Raw genomic sequence first — 24,822 nt, 5'->3', positions numbered from 1 at the left:
GTGTGTCTGTTTTCTGATAATCATTCCTATGTGCATTCCATGCCTCATCTGTCAATGCATTCATGCTTGTACAGTCGAACCCACTTAAAACGAACACGCTAGTTACGAATTTTGACTTATAACGTATTAGTTTTAAGTTCCCAACTGAATACCTCTTTCTTCATGCTTAAAAAAAATGCTTGAAACGAATTCTTTGTAACGAATTTATGCTTATAACGAGCACTTTTTGGATTCCCAAGCATGCATAATGTCTGTAATTTACTCACGCTTATGGCGAAATCTTTAAACTCGTCCCGAGATCGACATATCATATCATTTGCATAACGAACCCCTCTTTTAACAAACACGTTTCATCGCCCCAGATCCGCTTTGTCTCTAAAAGTCACAAGGCTACAAGGAGCTGCGTGTGAGGCGAGGTCAAAGGCAGGTCCATTGTGATGGCTGGGTGGCCTTCTTTATAGACACTGACCTTCTTCCCAGGGGTCATTGACCCAGTTTTAGCTATGAGAGGTGGTTCCCCTTTCATATGAGAGAGGAAACACTTCCTGCACCCGGGTCAGTGACCGAGTTTAACCTATGGGGAGTTTAATCTATGGGGCGGTCTCTTTGATGTCTTGAGAGGAAACTTGGCCAGGGTAGTACATGCACCAGAACTGGTGGACACCATGAAATCAGAGATTGATCAGAATGTGCATGTACATGCTTTTACACGACTTTTTAAATTTTACTTCTAAAATTGTGACAGTAAAAAAATCAATCAATTCTCTTAATGCGAATTTCGGTTAAGACGAACTTATTTCCCGATCCCCAGTGATTCGTCTTAAGCGAGTTCAACTGTATATTCACAATACTGGACCTGACCAAAACAAGAAGCTATTCAACTTTTTTTTAAATGAATACATGTCAATGTCTTTTTCTGCCGTTCAACAACTATAAATTACTATAATTACAGTTTCAAAAGAATTTGACCTGTGAGTTATTAAGCATTCTCATATGAATCAGCGTTAAATAGGATTGCATAAAAATTTACATTCATCACAGACATAACACCGGATCAGAAGAATACATTCAATGTCAGTGAACTAATATGCATTAACAGGAACATCATCAGTCAGTGGGTTCAATCAATTACATACATGATTGTCAATTATGTTAAAGTAAAAATCATTTCAACCTAATAAATATGTTATTACACATTTTATGCTTGGTAATTTTATAAGGCTTGAATTTAAAATCAGTAGCAAAATAAGACAAGCAGACAATAAGACATATCGCCATGCTTTTCTAAAGCGAAACAGCTGCACAAATACGGGTGTAAGAGTAATATACTGAACGGCAAAAGTTAGGGACCGCTCTTGAAAAAACCAGGCCGTCCTGACCTGGGCCTCTCCAGAACGCTGTTGGTGGCCTGGAACTTCCGATGCAGCCTGACCACGACAGAATGAGACACTCCAAGTCGTCTGCCCACTTTTCGCAGCCATGCGATGGTCCGGGCTTTGTTGAAGGTGGTCACCTTTCGTCTGGGAGGCATAGTGAGAAGATGGTGGCTAGCGGAAAATCGCGAGGCTATAAAGCCTAACTGGTGACAACAGTTCCCTCTCAACACATACCCCCTGCACGTGCATAACGAATTTTTCATCTTTCCCGCCCAGGCTTGCCCATGCGCCAGCGTAAAAATGGTCCACTTTTTGCAGTTTGGCAGTTTCTGTCTCGTGCCCTAGCCAGGCCTCCGTGGATCCCGAGCAAGTTTCTTGCTAACACAGCATTGCTCACCCACTGGTGTGTACGGCCTGACAACCATTTGGTTTTATAAACTTAGGTACAAGGAGTTTGGCACAGATGAAGTCAGCTGGTTTTTTCAAGGGCGGTCCCTAACTTTTGCCGTTCAGTATAGTTTTTCATAACAAACAGGTCTGTTTTCCTACTTCCATGATCTCAACTTACATACCCCTGTGTTTGGACTCAGAAAATCTGTTTGGTAATACAGTGGAATCCCATATAAGACTCTCTCCCTTTTAAGACCTTGGTTTTTCAGACTTTCTTGTTCATAACCTCTGTAAATTTACCCCCATTTTAAGACTCCCTCATTTTAATACCCGATTTTACCAGATTTGGGGGGTCTTAATAGGGGGGTTCCACTGTACTTTAACTTTCCATGAAGAGACAGAAAACACAAATCTACTCTTGTGTCTAGTCACTCGAAGCAGCACGCACATAGCTGGGAAAGAAGATAGCATAAAAATACACTGTGGTATTACAATTCCACTCATGCCTCTGGGAGGGAGAGGGGTGAGTTGGTAGAGCCATCAGCAGGGACTTAAATCTCACCTTGAAAATTGTATAACACAGGGCGGATCACACTGTCACTGCTGTCAGCAACACATAGCTGCCAACATTGGGAATGCACCTATAGCAGCTTCGTAGACACTGGCACTGTCCTGTGGAAAAATACAGAATCAGAAGAAGAGAGTTCTTCCATCGCCAGTTGCAAAATCAGTTAGATAGCGTTCAACACTGGGGTTTTTCCACATATCTTACTTCCATTGTCATTGGAAGCCATAGAACAATAAAAACACTGTTTATTTCAACACATATTATTCCCATTGTCTTTTGAAGCCATAGAAGATTTCATCCCATCAACAACCTTGAAAGTCTAGCATGGAGACAGGAACGCAGAAGAAGATGAATGTAGATTCTGGGCTCCTCTAGAATCCAATGTAACTCACAGAACAGGACATCAGACGGCAATGTGGTTTTTAGGACGTCATTAGAAGATGTAGTTTTGGGGTCCCACATCATCAGGCGATGTAGTTGTGTACCAGAATATAGGTTTGAGCCCAACAACGCACAGAACAAGACATCATCACACAATGTAATTTTTAGGACGTCATCAGACGATGTAGTTTTTAGGATGTCATCAGACGATGTAGTTTTTAGGACGTCATCAGACGATGTTTATAGGACGTCATCAGACCATGTAGTTTATAGGACGTCATCAGACAATGTAGTTTTTAGGACGTCATCAGACGATGTAGTTTATAGGACGTCATCAGACGATGTAGTTTATAGGACGTCATCAGACGATGTAGTTTATAGGACGTCATCAGACGATGTAGTTTATAGGACGTCATCAGACGATGTAGTTTATAGGACGTCATCAGACGATGTAGTTTATAGGACGTCATCAGACGATGTAGTTTATAGGACGTCATCAGACAATGTAGTTTTTAGGACGTCATCAGACGATGTAGTTTATAGGACGTCATCAGACGATGTAGTTTATAGGACGTCATCAGACAATGTAGTTTTTAGGACGTCATCAGACGATGTAGTTTATAGGACGTCATCAGACGATGTAGTTTATAGGACGTCATCAGACGATGTAGTTTTTAGGACGTCATCAGACGATGTAGTTTATAGGACGTCATCAGACGATGTAGTTTTTAGGACGTCATCAGACGATGTAGTTTATAGGACGTCATCAGACGATGTAGTTTTTAGGATGTCATCAGACGATGTAGTTTATAGGACGTCATCAGACGATGTAGTTTATAGGACGTCATCAGACGATGTAGTTTATAGGACGTCATCAGACGATGTAGATTTTAGGACGTCATCAGATGATGTAGTTTTTAGGACGTCATCAGACGATGTAGTTTTAAGGACGTCATCAGACGATGTAGTTTATAGGACGTCATCAGACGATGTAGTTTTTAGGATGTCATCAGACGATGTAGTTTTTAGGACGTCATCAGACGATGTTTATAGGACGTCATCAGACGATTTAGTTTATAGGACGTCATCAGACGATGTAGTTTATAGGACGTCATCAGACGATGTAGTTTATAGGACGTCATCAGACGATGTAGTTTATAGGACGTCATCAGACGATGTAGTTTATAGGACGTCATCAGACGATGTAGTTTTTAGGACGTCATCAGACGATGTAGTTTATAGGACGTCATCAGACGATGTAGTTTATAGGACGTCATCAGACGATGTAGTTTATAGGACGTCATCAGACGATGTAGTTTATAGGACGTCATCAGACGATGTAGTTTTTAGGACGTCATCAGACGATGTAGTTTATAGGACGTCATCAGACGATGTAGTTTTTAGGACGTCATCAGACGATGTAGTTTATAGGACGTCATCAGACGATGTAGTTTTTAGGATGTCATCAGACGATGTAGTTTATAGGACGTCATCAGACGATGTAGTTTATAGGACGTCATCAGACGATGTAGTTTATAAGACGTCATCAGACGATGTAGATTTTAGGACGTCATCAGATGATGTAGATTTTAGGACGTCATCAGATGATGTAGTTTTAAGGACGTCATCAGACGATGTAGTTTATAGGACGTCATCAGACGATGTAGTTTTTAGGATGTCATCAGACGATGTAGTTTTTAGGACGTCATCAGACGATGTTTATAGGACGTCATCAGACGATGTAGTTTATAGGACGTCATCAGACGATGTAGTTTATAGGACGTCATCAGACGATGTAGTTTATAGGACGTCATCAGACGATGTAGTTTATAGGATGTCATCAGACGATGTAGTTTATAGGACGTCATCAGACGATGTAGTTTTTAGGACGTCATCAGACGATGTAGTTTATAGGACGTCATCAGACGATGTAGTTTATAGGACGTCATCAGACGATGTAGTTTATAGGACGTCATCAGACGATGTAGTTTTTAGGACGTCATCAGACGATGTAGTTTTTAGGACGTCATCAGACGATGTAGTTTTTAGGACGTCATCAGATGATGTAGTTTATAGGACGTCATCAGACGATGTAGTTTTTAGGATGTCATCAGACGATGTAGTTTATAGGGCGTCATCAGACGATGTAGTTTATAGGACGTCATCAGATGATGTAGTTTATAGGACGTAATCAGACGATGTAGTTTTTAGGACGTCATCAGACGATGTAGTTTATAGGACGTCATCAGACGATGTAGTTTATAGGATGTCATCAGACGATGTAGTTTTTAGGACGTCATCAGACGATGTAGTTTATAGGACGTCATCAGACGATGTAGTTTATAGGACGTCATCAGACAATGTAGTTTATAGGACGTCATCAGACGATGTAGTTTTTGGGACCCAGCATGCTGGTCTGAACCAGGATGAGGAAGATGAAGGCGACCAGGGTGGAGAATGCGATGACGTAGGATGGCAGGATAGGAATGTGGAACAGCTTGGCCTGTAACATACAGCGTCAAATCTTCACACACTGCCAAGCAACCTTCTTTTGTCATACAGTGTGTGCGCGCCTTCGTGTGAGAGGCTGGTACACGTTAATTGTTCATACAAATGACAGACACAGGGTCACAAGCGATAACGCACCGAATACTGATTTATTATCTCTGCATCGTAATAGTATATAGGATTGCGATAACAGTATTTGTACATGTGATCATAACAGTATATAGTATTGCTGCATTAGAATGTTCCCTGTGAAATCGATCTGACATATCTTCAGGAGATTTGTCATTCTTCAACAACAACACCTAGATCTAAAAAAGTTTCTTCATTCCAACTTCATTCTCCCTGATATACTCACAAATGCCAGACATTTTGGATAGAGTAAGTAGCCCTTGAAAGTCGCCCTGTGGCATTGGAATTGCTAACCCTGTAGAACTTTCAGTGTGTCCATGCAGGAATCATGCCCATTAACCATGTCCTCAGCGTATTATCAATGCCCGTCCCAGTATAGACCAACTGGTCTGAGAGGATGTTAAACTCAAATAGTCCGTCAGTCAGAGGAACGTACCTTCAAGCGGGTGAAGTGCACAAACTGCAGGAAAGAGTCGAGCTCCAGCTGAGAGCTGTTGAGGTAGCCGAACACTCGCATCTCCAGCGACATCTTCTTGATCCTCAGGCACACTGAGTTCACTCGCGCAGCCTGCACAACACAAAGCACTTTGTAGAATTAGCGTCTGTCTTGTGATGCAGTGGAAACCTTACCCATCAGTGGAACCCGTCTTCTAAGACATCCCAATTTAAGACTTCCCCGGGATAAGGCACTTACATGTAGCAGGTCTGCACATCAGTTGACCTGGGAGATCGGAAAAATCTCCACCCTTAACCTACCAGCCAAGGCCAGGATTGAAACCCGTGACCTTCCACATAGGAGGCCGATGTCACTCTTATCCACTAGGCTACTACGCCCGTCTATATCTTTGATCTTAAAGATTTGCCAGATAACCAAGTTGAGGGTCTATAACGTCATGGAAAGTCTGAATGAAGTACTAACACGGGAATGAATGTTTGCATTTGGGTACAAAAATGGGTGCAATAATTGTTAAGTTTAATGTAACTAATGCACTTGACATTATACAGTTGAACCCCCCTTTTAAGACCCCCAATTTAAGACTTCTCCCTTTTTAAGACCTCGATTTTTCAGATTTTCTCTTCATAACTTCTGTACATTTTACCCCCATTTTCAGACCCTCCTTTATAAGACCCAATTTTCTTAGAATTGTGTAGGTCTTAAAAGGGGGGTTCCACTGTACAAGCAATGTACTGACCTGGAACAAGGGGAAGCCAAGCATGACGACCCACACCACGGGGAAGATGCTACGATACACCCACACCTTAGCCACGTCAGCGTCATTCAGCACCAAGATGCTTACACCTACAACGCACCCAGCACAATATCAGGTCAATAAACACAAACAAAACATGTTAGAAATCTATCTCTTTCACATATCTGACCAAAATAGCTTTGACTATCATAAACAGCAAAATACTTCTGTTCAAAAGAGTTACACTTTTCACCAAGAAACAAACACAGAATAGCACAGAAGTAAAGTGTTCCCATCCACTACGGACCTATGATGGTGAGCTTGGCTAATCAAAGCAGTACAACAGAACTCTCCTTTTAACACCCCCCATAGTTTTGTCCATTATAAGATCTCGCTTAATTTCTGTGACTTTTCGATCATAACCTCTCCACATTTTACCCCCATTTTAAGACTCCCTCAATCTTAAGACGCGATTTTCTCCGACCTATTTGTGGAGGTCTTAACACTGTAGTGGTGAACTCAGCTACAACTCAAAAGATTTAAACTGCATTTTGCGTAAAAACAAACGCAGAATAGCACAGAAGAAAGTGTTGTCATCCACTACAGACCTATAATGGTGAGCTCAGCCAGGATGACCAGGGCCAGAGTGGTCATCTTGGAGATGATTCCGTTCAGTAGGCTCAGACTCTGCCGCAGCAGCAGGGTGTCCTGGCAACAAGAGATAGAAGCTGAAGACAAATATCACGCAAGGCAGAAAACAGTCAGAAGCCAAACAAAAAGTGCATGCACCTGTCCATTGCGAGTAATAATACAGTGTCACCACTCTTTTGAGACCCCACAATATTAGACTTACCTCCTTTTTAAGACCTGATTTTCTCAGATTTTCGGTTCAAAACCTCTGTGCATTACCCCCATTTGAAGACTCCCTCCTTTTTAAGACCACCTGATTTTTTGACATTTTTGGAGGTCTTTAAACGGGGGTTACACAGCATCAAAAGCCATTAGTTTTGGTAGCAATTGTGTCTTTATGCTATTTTGAGATTCACATAAACTCACATGCACACATGAAAGCACACGCACACACACACAGACGCACCTGCAAACACATGCACGCACATACTTGTGCGTTTGCATACATGTGACATGCATAAGGATACACACATTGCTGACATTGTAAAATCGCTCATCTTTTATGAAAACTTCACACCAGCATGTTCATGTACAAGACACATTTACAACCATGTACTAGCAAAGCAAAAGAACGCCAACCTTGAAAGCTGTCTTGATGCTGATGGATTTCTCCTGCAGTCGGAGTTGCAGCCCCTTGACGTAAAACATGACCATCTCGCACTGAGTGCCGTAGTTTATCACTACCGCCAGCAGCACGGAGTTGAACACCACTCGACCCGCCAGCTCTACTGTGAACGTTGTCCAGTGAAACACAGGCCTGAAATGTATGAAATGCAGGAAAGTTAAATCGGATCTATCCAATTTGGAGGAATTTCTGACCAATTTGATGAATCTGAAGAATCCACTGTACCTTAATCTAGACAAACACAGCACGATTTGCTCCAAACACACCGCATGTATGGTCATTAATTAAATCAAAGTTAGTGAATGCACTTAAGGCACTGCTTTTCTCCAATGTTGAAAACAAAAAGACAGCCCATCATCTATGACGCAGCTACCTAGTAACCACTTCAGGTACACAAACAAGGAAAGTAACTCAGTGAAAGTAATCCTCAACCCTTAGAAGGAGTGCTCTTTCTTTGTCTATTTCATGACATTTAATTAGAAAATTAAACTAGACTTACGCTAGGAAGTTGAAGTTTAATTGAAATTATTAAGAGTCTATTGACAGGAACGGAGGAGTTACGTGAGTATTGTGCGCGCATGAGCAAGAAGTCAATGTTAAGAGCTGTGTGTGGTCACTAGACTGACGACTTATAGGGAGGGTCAGTTTATTGAATCATCATAAATCTACTGACAAGGGAGGGACGTAACTCCTCCGTTCCTGTCAATAGACTCTTAATAATTTCAATTAAACTTCAACTTCCTAGCGTAAGTCTAGTTTAATTTTCTAATTATTATTCATCTATTGACTACGTCACTACGTAGTCACGTGAGACTTCAGAAACAGTCTATGTGAACTCACACTCAATCAGACAAGGTAAAGAGTTCTAACTTTTATTCTCAAAATAACCATCAAGAATTATCTGACCAAAATTTGAAACAGAAACATCTTTCTTGTAGAACTTTACAAACACCCTGTCACTTGCCCAACTACCAGCTTTGAGTATTGTTTTCAAGGGCACACCTCTCTTTTCTGCTGCACTACAACTCGCACTTCGTGTGGAATGTGCTGTGTATTTCTCTGTGTCTATGCCAGCACTCCGTAACACAGCTTTGATCCATCTGGAAAAAGTCTGTTTTCCTACAGCACAATGAGGTTTTAAATAACTGATGAAGAGTTGCTTCCCTTTCCTTAAGGGCTTTGTTATAGTCAAATATTTCTCAAGTGACGTACAGGACAAAATTTCTCATTATCTGTGAATTCGAGTATTTCAGCAGGTTCTGTGTGAAACCCAGGTTTAGTAGTCTTATGTTTGCTTGAAAACACTATCACACACTTCTGATCAAAAACTCTGATATCATCCACCATTAAAGAATGTAGAGCATGTCCCCTTTGACCTGTGACTAAAGCTACTAACATACACGTTTTCAGTGTCAGTTCCTTCAAAGAAAGTTCATGCAGTTGAGGAAGTTTGTCAAAATAGTCCAACACTACATTCACATCCCAGGTATCGGTATATTTAGGGAAAGAAGGTCTTTCTTCAAAAACACCTTTAATCACTCTGCACACAACTGGATGACTACCTACAGTCTGACCCGATATCATGGGTAAGTAAGCTGACAACGCACTACGGGCAGAATTGACAGTACCATAACTTGCACCAGCGTCAAACAGCGATGCAAGAAAGTTAGCTACTCTTGCAGGGGAAGCAATGTCAGCATCAAACCTATTCTCTGAAGCATAAGATTGCCACTTTGAAATATAGCAGTTATACACAGCTCGAGTCGATGATCTGAAAGACTGAATCATCAGGTCTGCAGCACGTTGTGAGAAGCCTTCCTGGAGATAGCGTTCCCTGATACATTGCATACCAGAAGTCGAAGGGAACGATGAAGAGGGTGCAGTTTGCCCGGGTGAGAAGGTAGCGTCAAGAGTTCCTTCCCTTCCATCTCCACTGGTTCCTGGATCAGGAGACTGTTGAGCAGAGGCCACCAAACCTGCGTCGTCCAGCGTGGAACCACCACCACTCCGATGCCCATGTCCTGACGAATCTTCGTGAGAACTTGTGTGATGACACTAAAAGGAGGAAATGCATAAAACTCAAAATTTCCCAAGTTCATGGAAAAAGCATCGACAGCAAATGCTTCTGGGTCTGGCTTGTAGGACACATACCTGTCCATTTGTTTGTTTAACCTGGATGCAAATAAGTCAACAGTAGGCTTCACCTGCAAAGAATTGAGAGCCTGGGTTAATATTGTCTCATCCAGCTTCCACTCTGTATCCAGATTTATTTTCCTTGATTCAGAATCAGCAGCAGTGTTTTCTTTCCCTGCAATATGAGCTGCACTTAGCCAGATATCATGAGCGATGCACCACAGCCACATTGTATTGGTAATAGAGTCACACGTATCAGAATGACTAGTACCCATGTGATTGATACAGGCAACAGCCGTGGTATTGTCAACAAGAATACGCACATGCTTACCAATAAGTTGATCCTGAAAACACAGCAGTGCAAAGTATGCCGCTTTTAACTCAAGGTAATTGATATGGAACTGTGTTTCAACAGGCAGCCATAAACCACCTGACTGTGCGTCTCCAAGTGCACAGCCCCAGCCTGTGAGACTAGCATCAGAAGAAAGAGTGATATCTGGTGCAGACTGGTGTATGTTGTTATAAGAAGCCAACACATTATCTATCCACCACTGTAGTTCTGACTTAGCAGAACAGGACAGACTCATGCAAGAATCAAAATATCCTTTACTGCTAGCAAGCGCTGCTTTTTTCTCCTTTTCAAGCTGTCTGTAGTATAGAGGCCAGTATTTCACTGCAGGGAATGCTGCTACAATTTTCCCTATGACTTTGGCTAAGTATCGTATTGTCATTGAGGATTTGGACATTGCAGTCTTACAACACGAAAGCAGGTCTGCACTTCTATCAGGTGTAAGAGTGGTAATCATCTGCTTTGAATCTATGATTACCCCAAGATACTGAACACAATGGCTGGGCTCAAGCACTGACTTTCCTGGGTGAACAATGAAACCAACTGATCGCAATAGTTGCACTGTATCAATCACATTTTGCATACATGCTAGTCTTGTCTCAGCAAGTAACAGAGAATCATCCAGAAAAACGGTGGACAGATGACCTTTCTCTCTCAAGGTAGCAAAAACAGGCTTCAACAATTTTGTAAATTTGCGTGGAGCAAGTGCGAGACCATTTGGCATGCAATTAAACTGCCATATCTTACCATCCCATTCAAACCTCAAAAACTTTTTGTGGCCTTCAAAGATTGGTACAGAATAGTATGCATCCTTCAGGTCTATGGAAGCCATAAAACAGTCTTGCGTCACTAATTTCAACGCAGCAGCTTGGAGCGTTTCCATCTTAAAATGATGGTAAGTTATGTCTCTGTTCAAACACTTTAGGTTAAGAATCATCCTGTGTGTGCCATCTTTCTTTGGCCGTGTAAAAACAGGTGAAACAAACTGCCCCGGTTCAAATTCACACTGCTCTATCACTCCTTTTGCACTCAGCTTTTGAATCTCTGAATCAATTACTTTCACTTCCTGTTTATTCAACAAAGGTTGGTTTTTAAATGGACTAGATCTAGGTGTTGATCTAGATTGATTAAACTCAAGGTAAACACCAGACACGGTTTCAATGATTTCAGGATCTGAGGTTAACGATTTCCAGACTTCCAAGAACTGCTTTATTCTACCACCTTGAAAGAGAGAGGTCTCCGTCTTTATATCTGTGAGCAAAGAGGAGAGACATACAGATAGCTCTCTCACCTGAGAAGTGACAGCATCGTCATTTAGTTTCTCCTGGGGAACTGCGCTCTCTGACTGTTCTTTCCCCCAAACTGCCTCTTCTGATTCTGAAATCTGTTCTGCCACTGCGGCTGTCTCATGCCTAAAAAAGGCTTTCGACTATTGTTTTTCCACGGTTTGAAGTTGAACCCCCGTCTATCCACATTCGCACCTGCACTCTGTGCATATCTGTCTAGCTCTTTGGCCTCTTTTAGTGAGTTTGACAAATTGTCACCGAAAAGCTGTTGGCTACTAATTAGCACCGAGTCCGAACACAGCCCTATATCATGTGTTTTGGGAGGTGTGGGCGTAGCGCATAGCGACGTCTCAGGGAGAGCTCTCTACTGGCATGCCCAAGCATAGCGAGCGCATCCGAGTTAGCTTTGACAATTGCTTTACCCGTTTTCCCGTCTTTCATTGATTTTTCTCTCTGCGCTTTAAAAAGGGCCTGAGTAGATGACGTCACTGCAGTCGCGGCTTTTACCACGGCGCGTTGGATAGAGGCTAGCTTTAGGTCCGCCTTTTTTGCGTTCACGGGCAACAGTTTCCACACCTCAGTGTTTACTTTTGGCACTTGCAACTTCTGACAGTTGACGGGCCTTGGGTATAGATCTATCCTCTCAGCGAACTTTTCTTCGCCCAGTCCTTTGGCAAACCGTTTATCAATCAAATCTGCCATTGAGGAGGCTACTGCGTCAGCAGTAATTTCTTCTCTGTCTAGTTCGCCATCAATTTCTTTCATCAAATCTTCGTCCGAACAGACTATCGAGAGTACGTCATCGTCATCAAGGATTTCTCCATCAGATGAGTCTGAGCGATTATGAGTATGACTATCAGATTCAGAATCCCCATTGCTCTCAGGCTGATTCGATTCGACCTTGCGCTTTTTCATGAGCGTCTTGCCCTTCTTTGCATTAGGAGCACTGGCCCCCTTTCTTTTGCAACCTTGAGGCTTTTCAGACTGTGATTCGACCAACTCAGGGCCTGTCTGTGCCTGTGACCTACTTTGCTGGCTCAGCAGCGTGGGGTTCGTGAGGGCAGCGAACCTTTTTTCCCACTTGGCATCTAATTGTTGCATCAAATCTTGAATAAGCTGTTTATTCGCTTGTTCCGAGCTTGGTTTCGGATTAGGTTTATCTCCTGACTCAGCAGGCCCGGCTTTTTCATGATCACTCATTTCCGACACACAACACAGGTGGAACCGGTCACAAGCCCTCAACGATTTAAATCAATCACATTTATGAAAAAAGGAAAAACTCACCTTACAAACGAATTCCAAACACAACCAGGTTGTTTCACAAACACTTCGCAGTCAAAAAATAATTAGTCCTGCCCAAAAACCAGGGCGATGAACCACGATTTAATTCATGGTGTGGAACAGCTCGTCCATCAGCTTCAAGCTCTTACCGCCAATTGACTTCTTGCTCATGCGCGCACAATACTCACGTGACTACGTAGTGACGTAGTCAATAGATGAATAATAATTAAAGTGAAAGCAGTCCTCCTGTGCCTTAGCATTCTTTGTAACGCTGAATCCTATGGTATAACTTTGGAAACGATCTCAGGGCCTGTTGCAAAATACTTTAAGGCAAATGTAGTAAAAAAATAAAACAAATCATAGCTGTTTTTGTTTTAAGAGTTAATTAATGTCTTGAGCTCTACCTACCCATACGTCTCAAAGATGCCGAGACGGGGGAAGTCGTAGGCCCACACATACAGACCCTGCAGTACCAGGGTCATCAGCACCCACACTGAGCCAAACGCCAGGAATGTCCTGAAATAAAACCACATACCTTGTCATTTCTTTGTCGTTCTGTACTGCTTTTGCTTGTTGTTTTTCTCTGTGTTTGCCGTTTGTCAGTCCTGAAGAAGCCTCAATAGGTGAACATTTGAGTTAGTTGTGTATGTGCTGTCCTTGTATTGGTGAGTACAGAATTCTTTTGTTTTTCAATTTTTTTCACACCAGTAAGTTTACTTTGTGTGAGTGAACACACAATGGCGTCATTCACTGAATCACATGAAGAAAAGATCAACCAGAGTGTGATGGTTTCTGAAAGGTACAAATAATAACAATCGTAATAGCAACTCACCAATAAGTGACCAAAACTCCCTTCCCCCACCTTATGCTCCGTCTTTTGTCCTTAAAATTCTATGTTTCATGATAGATGCAATGTCGTCTCTTTCAAGACCTCAAATATTATAATGTAAATCAAACGGAGCCTTATATAATGAAAGTAAGGAATAAACAGTAGAGAGAGAACAAATTCTTAACACATTGTCTCCTAGGTACGGATATATCCGTACCCACTCATATGGCTCTATCTGACCAGGTACGGATATATCCGCCCAGACTGCTAGCTTCAGTCGCTTCGTGTAATGTCCATCTAACGCCTGCATTCCAGCGTGTTGATACACAGTTACTACACAGTTACTACAATTCTGAGTGACCTGCTGCAGCACAGGTGTTATCGGCTAAAATAGCTGATGACAAAGAAAAAAAGTTACCTGGTCTTTGCAATTAGTTTCTTCTGAGAGCTGCCTTGCAAAGGATTAGCTTGCAGAAATACCTTGAGAAAAAAAAGCAATATGTGAGAAATTAGAAAGCACCTAGGTTAATTGATACTGAAAAAAAAATGTTCAGAAATAACTTTGTCAGAGCTTTAATGGGCAATGGAACAGTTGCACCACTTGAATCCGAGGCAAGCATGCAACAAAGTGGACATAGAATGGTGAGCTTGGATGTGCATGTTTTTAAAAGAACAAGAAATTATACCAAGTGAACACTGTATAAATAGCAGTGTCTGCTGGATACAATGTATTTTTCTTTTGAAATGCGTTATCAGGGCTCATTATGCACAGTCTTGAGAATGGTCACTTGTCCACACTGATCTGTGCTTGCTTCAGCTTTAAGCGGCACAACTCCTCCACAGCCCCGACAGAGTTATTTCCAAACATCACCTGGTTGCATACATGTGCTCTATCACAGACACAAATACACAGACATACACTTGCACAACACACACACACACACACACACACACACACACACACACACACACACACACACACACACACACACTGACACACACACACACACACACACACGGCACAGGCTCTACCTTTTCCATGAGAGCATACATCCTTGTTGTCCTGTATGCGGAAGAAGTACACACACACACACACACACACACACACACTCACACACACACACACACACACACACACACACACACACACACACACAAACAAACACACACACTCTACCTTTTCCATGAGAGCATACATCTGCTCATTGTCCTGTATACGGAAGAAGTACAGGCCCATGATGTAAGCAATGAAGTGAAGGATGTTGGGAATGAGATACGTCGTCACGATGTGTTCACACGCCTGGGGAGTGGAAGAGCTGGGACTTGGTGTCGTGTGTTTGATTGTCGACGCCGTCCCTATCAAACTGTCTGGAATGTCACCTGGCGTTGTCGTTGTTAAATTCAGACTTGGCGTTGTCCTGGGGGATGTAATTATCTGGAGAGAAAAAAATATGAGGCAATAACTTCATTGATAAAGCCCCATGTGAGGTTCACCGTCCCACCGCATGAATCTCAAATGGTCATGCTTTTTTAAGTATGTAACGTCACTTCCATGGGGTTAAATCAGGGTCATACCAAAAATGTTCACTCGTTGAATTTAAGCTAATTTACAAACTTGATGATCAATTTATTGTGGTCAAAACATTACTAACCCCAATCCAGCCCTATATCTTTAAGTTTCTATTAGTTTTAGAATCTGAAAAGATACCTGATTGATCTGTTTGGGTATAAAAACTATGAGTGTGACTACAGGTGAGACCCACTGTATACCTTCTTATGTGATGTGTGTTTGCAGTGTTTTCTCTTTCCAGAGGAAGGGGGGGTGGAGGGGGGTAGGTGGGAGTGGAATGTGGGAAACAATAGGGTGTTACAACAGTTTTCAAATACCCTCACGTCATAAATACAAAGCTGTTGCATGTTGATCACACACACTAAACGAGACAAAGGCAGTCTCTCCAGCCCTATTGTAATCAGTTGACCCGCTTTTTCTGTGGTCACGTTCAGATCAAACTGACACACATCACCAAAATCATTCCTTTCTATCTTGGTCACTCTTCTGGATCACTGGGCATCGTAAATAGGTCACTTTAAAAAAAATATACCTGTTATGTAGGTCACTGGACATCAAAAGTAGGTCACTTATAACAAATAATTATACCTATGTAGGTCAGTATACATCAAAACTAGGTCACTGGACATCAATACCAAGTGAATTTTCAGTAAAAAATATACACTGAAAAGAGTTAAAAGAAGCAGCAAATCTTCAAATTATGCAAGTCACTGAAAAGTGAAACAATACTTGAGGTCATGCAGTGACTGAAAAAGCTGCTTTCACCCAATGTCAGATCTATGCTAACAATACACCACAGCTAGGTGTCAATGTCACTTAATCTGGGTTTTTCTTCTTTTAGCTGATAACAAAGCAGCCAGAGTACAAAGTTACGACTCAATATCACAGTGGCCATACACATGGAGGCTGTTGAACTCGTGATGAAAATACAGTGGAACCCCCCTTTTAAGACCTCAAAAACTCAGTGAAAATCAGGTCTTAAAAAGGAGGGAGTCTTAAAATGGGGGTAAATTAACAGAGGTTATGAACAGAAAATCTGAGAAAACAAGGTCTTAAAAAGAATGGAGTAAATCGGGGGGTCTTAAAAGGGGGTTCTATTGTATTTTGCTGAAACCCAGTACCTGTACTTGTTGTAGTATTTGTATCAGTACTGTACATGTACTGTTATTAAGCTGAGTGTTATCAAAAAAGTAGTTCATTACGAAACAGATAGAATACCACTTCTGGCTCATTATCACTACAAAGCAAATTTTTTTGTCTCGATCTGATTAAAACTGATGACACCCTGAACAGAAATACATACATGCATGTTCCAAGCAGTAATAGGTGTTACTCTCTTGGGGTAAAGATGCTCTAAGGTAACAAAATCCCCACAGAAAGTCTACTTCATGAATCTCACTGCACGAACCTACAGCACTGAATTTTTAGTAAAAAGACTTCGCGAAGTCTGCTTCATGAAGCTCGCTGTAGAAAGCTTTAGCAGTGAATTTTTAGTAAAAAGACTTGGTAAAGTCTTTGCGAAGTCGACATCAAAGGAAAATCAAACTGTCGGGTTTTATGTGACCAGGAGCACATGCGGACGCTATTGAGAGCATGCTATTGAGAGCTAAAGTTTGGGTGAGAAAGCCTTAGTTTAAAAGTTTGAGCATGTAGGTAAAGGTCGAGGAAGGCAGACAACACAACACAACACAACACAACACAACACAACACAACACAAACTCTTTATTATGGAGGGTAATAGATCAGGAAGAACATATGCTTTTAAGGTCAATAAAGGTCAAGACCAATTAAGGTCGGGTCACTCACCACCAGGTCCTTCTTGATGTCCAGTTTCCACTCACAGGCGATCATCTCATACATGTAGGTGTACAGCAGTAGCAGAACGATCATTACCGGATACACAAAGTTTAACAACCGCAATCGCCAGCTTTTCGGGGCGATCACATCATGACGAAACGTTCGCCAACCAATCTGAAATTCACAGACACAAATTAAAAGAGATATGTTACATTTTGAAGGGTGTTTTTACATTTAGTCAAGTTTTGACTAAATGTTTTAACGTAGAGGGGGAAATCGAGACGAGGGTCGTGGTGTATGTGTGTGTATGTGGGTGTGTGTGTGTGTCAGTGTGTATGTGTGTGTGTGTAGAGCGATTCAGAGTAAACTACTGGACCGATCTTTATGACATTTTTCATGAGAGTTCCTGGGTATGATATCCCTAGACTTTTTTTCATTTTTTTGATAAATGTCTTTGATGACGTCATATCCCGCATTTTGTAAAAGTTGAGGCGGCACTGTCACACCCTCATTTTTCAATCAAATTGATTGAAATTTTGGCCAAGCAAGCTTCGACGAAGGCCGGACTTCGGTATTGCATTTCAGCTTGAAGGCTTAAAAATTAATTTATGACTTTGGTCATTAAAAATCTGAAAATTGTAATTAAAATTATTTTTTTATAAAACGATTCAAAATTACGTTTATTGTATTCTTCATGTTTTTCTGATTCCAAAAACATATAAATATGTTATATTCGGATTAAAAACAAGCTCTGAAAATTAAAAATAATGATTAAAATTAAATTTCCGAAATCGATTTAAGAACAATTTCATCTTATTTCTTGTCGGTTCCTGATTCCAAAAACATATAGATATGATATGTTTGGATTAAAAACACGTTCAGAGAGTTAAAAAGAATAGAGATATAGAAAAGCGTGCTTATCCTCCTCAGCGCAACCGCTACCGCGCTTTTCTGGATTGTTAATTTCACTGCCTTTGCCACGAGCGGTGGACAGACGATGCTACGAGTGTACGGTCTTGCGGAAAAAATGCAATGCGTTCAGTTTCATTCTGTGAGTTCGACTGAGCTTGACTAAATGTTGTATTTTCGCCTTACGAGACTTGTTTTTTTCTTCATTAATCGGTAGTATCATCACTGGAAAACGATGGTCATTATTGAGAATGTTAAGAATGACTCCAAATCCACTAACAGCAATTTTTTCTAATGTTCGGTTTTCTTCTTTTGTGCATGCGTGCAAGCAATTGTGTGTGTGTCGAAGGGGGGGGGGGGGGAGGGGGAGGGGAGTTTGTGTGTGTGTGTGTGTGTGTGTGTGTGTGTGTGTGTGTGTGTGTGTGTGTGTGTGTGTGTGTGTGTGTGTGTGTGCGAGCAGGTGGGCATGAGTGTGTGTATGTAGTCCCTGTCAACTTTGGACCAGCAGACTCAACTAGCAAAGCTTAGTGTTCCTAAGCTCCCAAGATCAATATAAGTTCTCTGTTGTGTATCTTATTTTGTCCACTTCACGGATCAATAGATCAAGATTTTGTCAATAATTAAACATTCCGTAAACTAACCTTTATCGTGTGTGTTTTCAGTATTTCCAATGTTCATAAAAAGTAAAGCCTCTCCACATAATCACTTGCCTTGGACAGACAAAAACATGCCCTCAGAATAGTCAAGTAAAATGGAGTAAGAATTTCCCAGAAGAAAAGAGTAAATGAATTAATGCTTACAAACATGAGCAGACCCCAGTATGGTTTGAGAACTTGGTGTTTACATTTGCGCAGTGTACTTGTTGTGAAGTTGAAACTCCCTTCTTCAATGTCGGTTATCTGAAAGAAAGGACAGAAAGACTTATCACCCATTATCTTTCTTTTTTTTTTTTTTTTTTTTGGGGGGGGGGGGGGGGGGCTCAGTTGGTAGGACACTTGATTTGTGATCCTTGGGTCATAGGTTCCAATCCAGGTTGGGAAAGGCATGGGTACATTTTATGTGCTGACTCGGAGACTGTATCCATGGTCCATCTCCGTGTCACCACAGTGGCATGTAAAAGATCTCGGTTATTCTGCCATAAGTGCAGGTGGCTGATTACATCTAACAACGCAAACACCTGGGAGGATATGAACACGAATTTACGCAATGGGATTATAAAGTAATAAAAAATGGATGATTAGATTGAGTCTCTCTCTCTCTCTCTCTCTCTCTCTCTCTCTCTCTCTCTCTCTCTCTCTCTCTCACACACACACACACACACACACACACATACACACACACACACACACACACACACACAAACCTGGAACACCAAAACAAGAAGAAATGAGACTGAATTACAGCCACAGGCAGCTGCTCAACAAACTTCACACTCTCTCTGCTTACACAGAAGGGGTCTATGTAGTGGGTGCATTTCCTGTAGGTGCACTTCCTGCGGGTGTTTTTCCTGTATACAAAGAATGCATCCAAGTGCATGTCCTGTGGCGTTCCGCTGATTTTGCTGAGTCATGTGATGCTTAACCAAATCGGTAAAATTTGATATTTTTCTATACCTTTTTTTAATTGTTAAAACACAAAGAGCTTCAATTCGGTCTTGCAATTTTAAATGAATAAATTTGAAACTCCATCTAGCCCTGACCTGTCATTTTGGATGTCACAAGGGAAGCAATGCTCTGATGAATCATGCCCTTGGCGCGAGATTGAGCAATGTCGTACCCAGGTGCATTCCCTGTATACAGGAAAAACATCTACAGGAAGTGCACCTACAGGAAATGCACCCACTTTTGCTTGATTTTGACCCTTTCTGCTCCTCTTTGACAGTAGAGCTGTACCAACTGTATCATTTTATCGACTCACATCGACTCTGACAGTAGAGTTGCCGCTGACAGCAGTGCCGTGGCTCTCGGTGGAGTTCTCCACTGACATGTCGCTGGCGTGCTGCAACTCCTCAGCGACGGGGTTAGGGGCAGCGTAGGACAGGCCCAGCCCCATGGAGTGACTCTGGATGCTGTGGACGCTGGTCAGTCTGGGCAGTGAGGGAGAGTTAGGGGCCTTGTCGGGCAAATCAGCATCAGCATGATCGTCAGATTTGAACATCATCGCGTAACTACGATCGTCGGCGAAAGACCCCACGATTGCAACATTGGATACCTCTCTTTGCGCTCGCGTCATGTCCTGCAAGAGAATGCTTATGGTCACAAAGTTTGTTAGGCCAAGGAAAAAATTCAATCAGTGTTTCTGATTCCCCGACCGACCCTTGTATTTTCTCATGACCCTAGAACTTCTTGTGATCGTAAAAAAACCTTTAAAACAATTAAAATTGACAAAACAAATTTTGCATTCTTTACAAGAAAAGTTATTCTCACGCGACATCCGGCTAATAAAAACCCATTTGCGAACAAATCAATCAAAAACAAAAAAACAAAAACTTTTCCTTACTGACCTGACCCTATATTGTTTTGTGTCTTAATGTCATCGGAAAGAAACTTCTTTCTAATGTTCTACTTGATCATACTACATGATCATACTACTTGATCATACTACATGATCATACTACTTGATCATACTACATGATCATACTACTTGATCATACTACATGATCATACTACTTGATCATACTACATGATCATACTACTTGATCATACTACATGATCATACTACTTGATCATACTACATGATCATACTACTTGATCATACTACATGATCATACTACTTGATCATGCTACATGATCATACTACTTGATCATACTACATGATCATACTACATGATCATACTACATGATCATACTACTTGATCATACTACATGATCATACTACTTGATCATACTACATGATCATACTACTTGATCATACTACATGATCATACTACTTGATCATACTACATGATCATACTACTTGATCATATTACATGATCATACTACTTGATCATACTACATGATCATACTACTTGATCATACTACATGATCATACTACTTGATCATACTACATGATCATACTACATGATCATACTACATGATCATACTACTTGATCATACTACAAGATCATACTACTTGATCATACTACATGATCATACTACTTGATCATACTACATGATCATACTACATGATCATACTACATGATCATACTACATGATCATACTACTTGATCATACTACATGATCATACTACATGATCATACTACTTGATCATACTACATGATCATACTACATGATCATACTACTTGATCATACTACATGATCATACTACATGATCATACTACATGATCATACTACTTGATAATACTACATGATCATACTACATGATCATACTACATGATCATACTACATGATCATACTACTTGATCATACTACTTGATCATACTACATGATCATACTACTTGATAATACTACATGATCATACTACATGATCATACTACATGATCATACTACTTGATCATACTACTTGATCATACTACATGATCATACATGATCATACTACATGATCATACTACATGATCATACTACATGATCATACTACTTGATCATACTACATGATCATACTACATGATCATACTACATGATCATACTACTTGATCATACTACATGATCATACTACATGATCATACTACTTGATCATACTACATGATCATACTACATGATCATACTACATGATCATACTACATGATCATACTACATGATCATACTACATGATCATAATACATGTACAATTACTGTTGTGTTCATAAGCATAACAAAACTTGTCCCCTAACAGATCTCTTGAGAAACCACTTGCCGCTATTTAAAGGCCCACTCCGCCTCGTGAAAACAATTCGCCTCATGGTCTCAGATATGGCAAGGCTTTTACATAGGAAAAGACCATCCCTCCACTTGGTCACATACCAAAAAAGTCAGTCAACACCTGACTGCTTGCTGTGGTGAGTTGGAATTTTTTGATGAATTAATTTCCAAACAAGTCGCGTAAGGCGAAATTACTACATTTAGTCAAGATGTGGAACTCACAGAATGAAACTGAACGCACTGCATTTTGTCACAATGACCGTAGTCCGCCGCTCGTGCAAAACGCAGTGAAACTGACGAGCCTGTTTATAACGCGTTAGTGGTTTTGCTGTGCTGCATAGCACGCTCTCTTCGTTTTAACTTTCTGAGCGTGTTTTTAATCCAAACATATCATATCTATAATAATATGTTATATAATATATGTTTATGGAATCAGGAACCGACAAGGAATATGATGAAATTGTTTTTAAATCGATTTCGGAAATTTAATTTTGATCATAATTTTTATATTTTTAATTTTCAGAGCTTGCTTTTAATCCAAATATAACATATTTATATGTATTTGGAATCAGAAAATGATGAAAAATAAGAATAACGTAAATTTGGATCGTTTTATAAAAACAAAATTTTAGTTACAATTTTTAGATTTTTAATGACCAAAGTCAATAATTAATTTGTAAGCCTCCATGCTGAAATGCAATACCGAAGTCCGGCCTTCGTCGAAGATTGCTTGGCCAAAATTTCAATCAATTTGATTGAAAAATGAGGGTGTGACAGTGCCGCCTCAACTTTTACAAAAAGCCGGATATGACGTCATCAAAGACATTTATCGAAAAAATGAAAAAAAACGTCTGAGGATATCATACCCAGGAACTCTCATGTAAAATTTCATAAAGATCGGTCCAGTAGTTTACTCTAAATCGCTCTACACACACACACGCACACACACACACACACACACACACATATACACACAGACACACAGACACACCGCACACACACACACACACACACACACACACACACACACACACACACACACACACACACATACACCACGACCCTCGTCTCGATTCCCCCTCTATGTTTAAAACATTTAGTCAAAACTTGACTAAATGTAAAAACACACATTAGGGCAAAGCTTTATACAGTAACATAATCAGGACCCTGCACGCAATGGAATAGCCTGAGTAGTAGTTACTACACAACACATGTACCAACAGAGAAGCAACAAGTCGCGTAAGTCAAAATTACTACATTTAGTCATCAAGCTGTGGAACTCACAGAATGAAACTGAACGCACTGCATTTTTTCACAATGACCGTTGTCCGCCGCTAGTGCAAAAGGTAGTGAAAGTGACGAGCCTGTACATGTTTAGCGCGGTAGCGGTTGCGCTGTGCTGCATAGCACACTTTACTGTACCTCTCTTCGTTTTAACTTTCTGAGCGTGTTTTAATCCAAACATATCATATCTATATGTTTTTGGAATCAGGAACCGACAAGGAGTAAGATGAAATTGTTTTTAAAACGATTTCGGAAATTTAATTTTAATCATAATTTTTATATTTTAAATTCATTTTCAGAGCTTGTTTTTAATCCGAATATAACATATTAATATGTTTTTGGAATCAGAACATGATGAAGAATAAAATAAAAGTAATTTTGGATCGTTTTATAAAAAAATAATTTTAATTACAATTTTCAGATTTTTAATGACCAAAGTCATTAATTAATTTTTAAGCCTACATGCTGAAATGCAATATCGAAATCCAGCCTTCGTCGAAGATTGCTTGGTCAAAATTTCAATCAATTTGATAGAAAAATGAAGGTGTGACAGTGCCGCCTCAACTTTTACATATAAAGCCGGATATGACGTCATAAAAGACATTTATCGAAAAAATGAAAAAAACCGTCTGGGGATATCATACCCAGGAACTCTCATGTCAAATTTCATAAAGATCGGTCCAGTAGTTTACTCTGAATCGCTCTACACACACACACGCACAGACAGACAGACAGACAGACACACACACACATACACCACGACCCTCGTCTCGATTCCCCCCTCTATGTTAAAACATTTAGTCATAACTTGACTAAATGTAAAAAGAACGAAACATGAAGAAGAACAAAATACTCGAGCAAAGCTGAATAATTTACTCTGCGCACTACATGCAATGGAATAGCAATTACCATAGATGGATGACTCCTTGGTTAGAGATATGGCTGTTTCTTCACACACACTCAGACATATATCCATCAGCATAGTTTTTTCTGCTACAGAACTTTCCTTCCACTTACACCAACTAACAGTACGTAACATCTCCTTTGTGACTGATCGAAGTAAAGAGTGAGCAACCCCACTTGAGGATGGAGAGATAACACTTGATGTGCTGAACACTAGGTGTAATGTAACTCTGTGTGCTGATTAGTATAAGTGCATTCTTCTAAACAATGGCTGGTAGACTGCGACTGTGGCTTTTGTGCTACACAGTGGTGCCTGTCAAGGGAAATCCTTGCAGTATAATCACACATTGTTTCTCTGATACATAGAACTAGGAGACTCCCGAGTTCAGTTCAAACCTTTTTTTTGTTCTTTTTATATTTAGTCAAGTTTTGACTAAATATTTTAACATCGAGGGGGAATCAAAACGAGGGTCGTGGTGTATGTGCGTGTGTGCGTGCGTGTGTGTGTGTGTGTGTGTAGAGCGATTCAGACTAAACTACTGGACCGATCTTTATGAAATTTGACATGAGAGTTCCTGGGTATGAAATCCCCGAACGTTTTTTTCATTTTTTTGATAAATGTCTTTGATGACGTCATATCCGGCTTTTCGTGAAAGTTGAGGCGGCACTGTCACGCCCTCATTTTTCAACCAAATTGGTTCAAATTTTAGTCAAGTAATCTTCGACGAAGCCCGGACTTCGGTATTGCATTTCAGCGTGGTGGCTTAAAAATTAATTAATGACTTTGG

At 40.6% G+C, this 24,822-nt stretch overlaps 1 protein-coding gene across 1 annotated transcript; it reads right to left on the bottom strand.

Annotated features, from left to right (window-relative positions):
- Positions 1-5,041: 5,041 nt before the first annotated feature.
- On the bottom strand, positions 5,042-24,368 carry LOC138983621 (uncharacterized). The gene is made up of 12 exons (XM_070356900.1): positions 24,041-24,368; positions 19,929-20,246; positions 18,812-18,910; positions 17,112-17,276; positions 14,913-15,170; positions 14,154-14,215; positions 13,315-13,422; positions 7,812-7,989; positions 7,151-7,250; positions 6,546-6,652; positions 5,789-5,920; positions 5,042-5,218 (listed from the first exon to the last, which is right to left on the bottom strand). Exons 1-12 carry the CDS (start codon positions 24,041-24,043, stop codon positions 5,096-5,098), a joined length of 1,653 nt encoding a protein of 550 aa, XP_070213001.1. The 5' UTR covers positions 24,044-24,368; the 3' UTR covers positions 5,042-5,095.
- Between the last annotated feature and the right edge of the window lie 454 nt (positions 24,369-24,822).

Source organism: Littorina saxatilis, linkage group LG13 (assembly GCF_037325665.1).
Source record: "Littorina saxatilis isolate snail1 linkage group LG13, US_GU_Lsax_2.0, whole genome shotgun sequence".
Taxonomy (NCBI): Eukaryota; Metazoa; Mollusca; class Gastropoda; order Littorinimorpha; family Littorinidae; genus Littorina; species Littorina saxatilis.
The sequence above is the reverse complement of the archived record's forward strand: the minus strand, read 5'-3'. Positions and strand labels throughout refer to the sequence as shown.

Coding starts and splice junctions, on each gene's coding strand:
- LOC138983621 (XM_070356900.1), bottom strand. Junction 15,171..17,111: donor ACATCAAGAAGGACCTGGTG/GTGAGTGACCCG, acceptor TTTTCTCTCCAG/ATAATTACATCCCCCAGGAC. Junction 5,219..5,788: donor TGCACTTCACCCGCTTGAAG/GTACGTTCCTCT, acceptor TGTATGTTACAG/GCCAAGCTGTTCCACATTCC.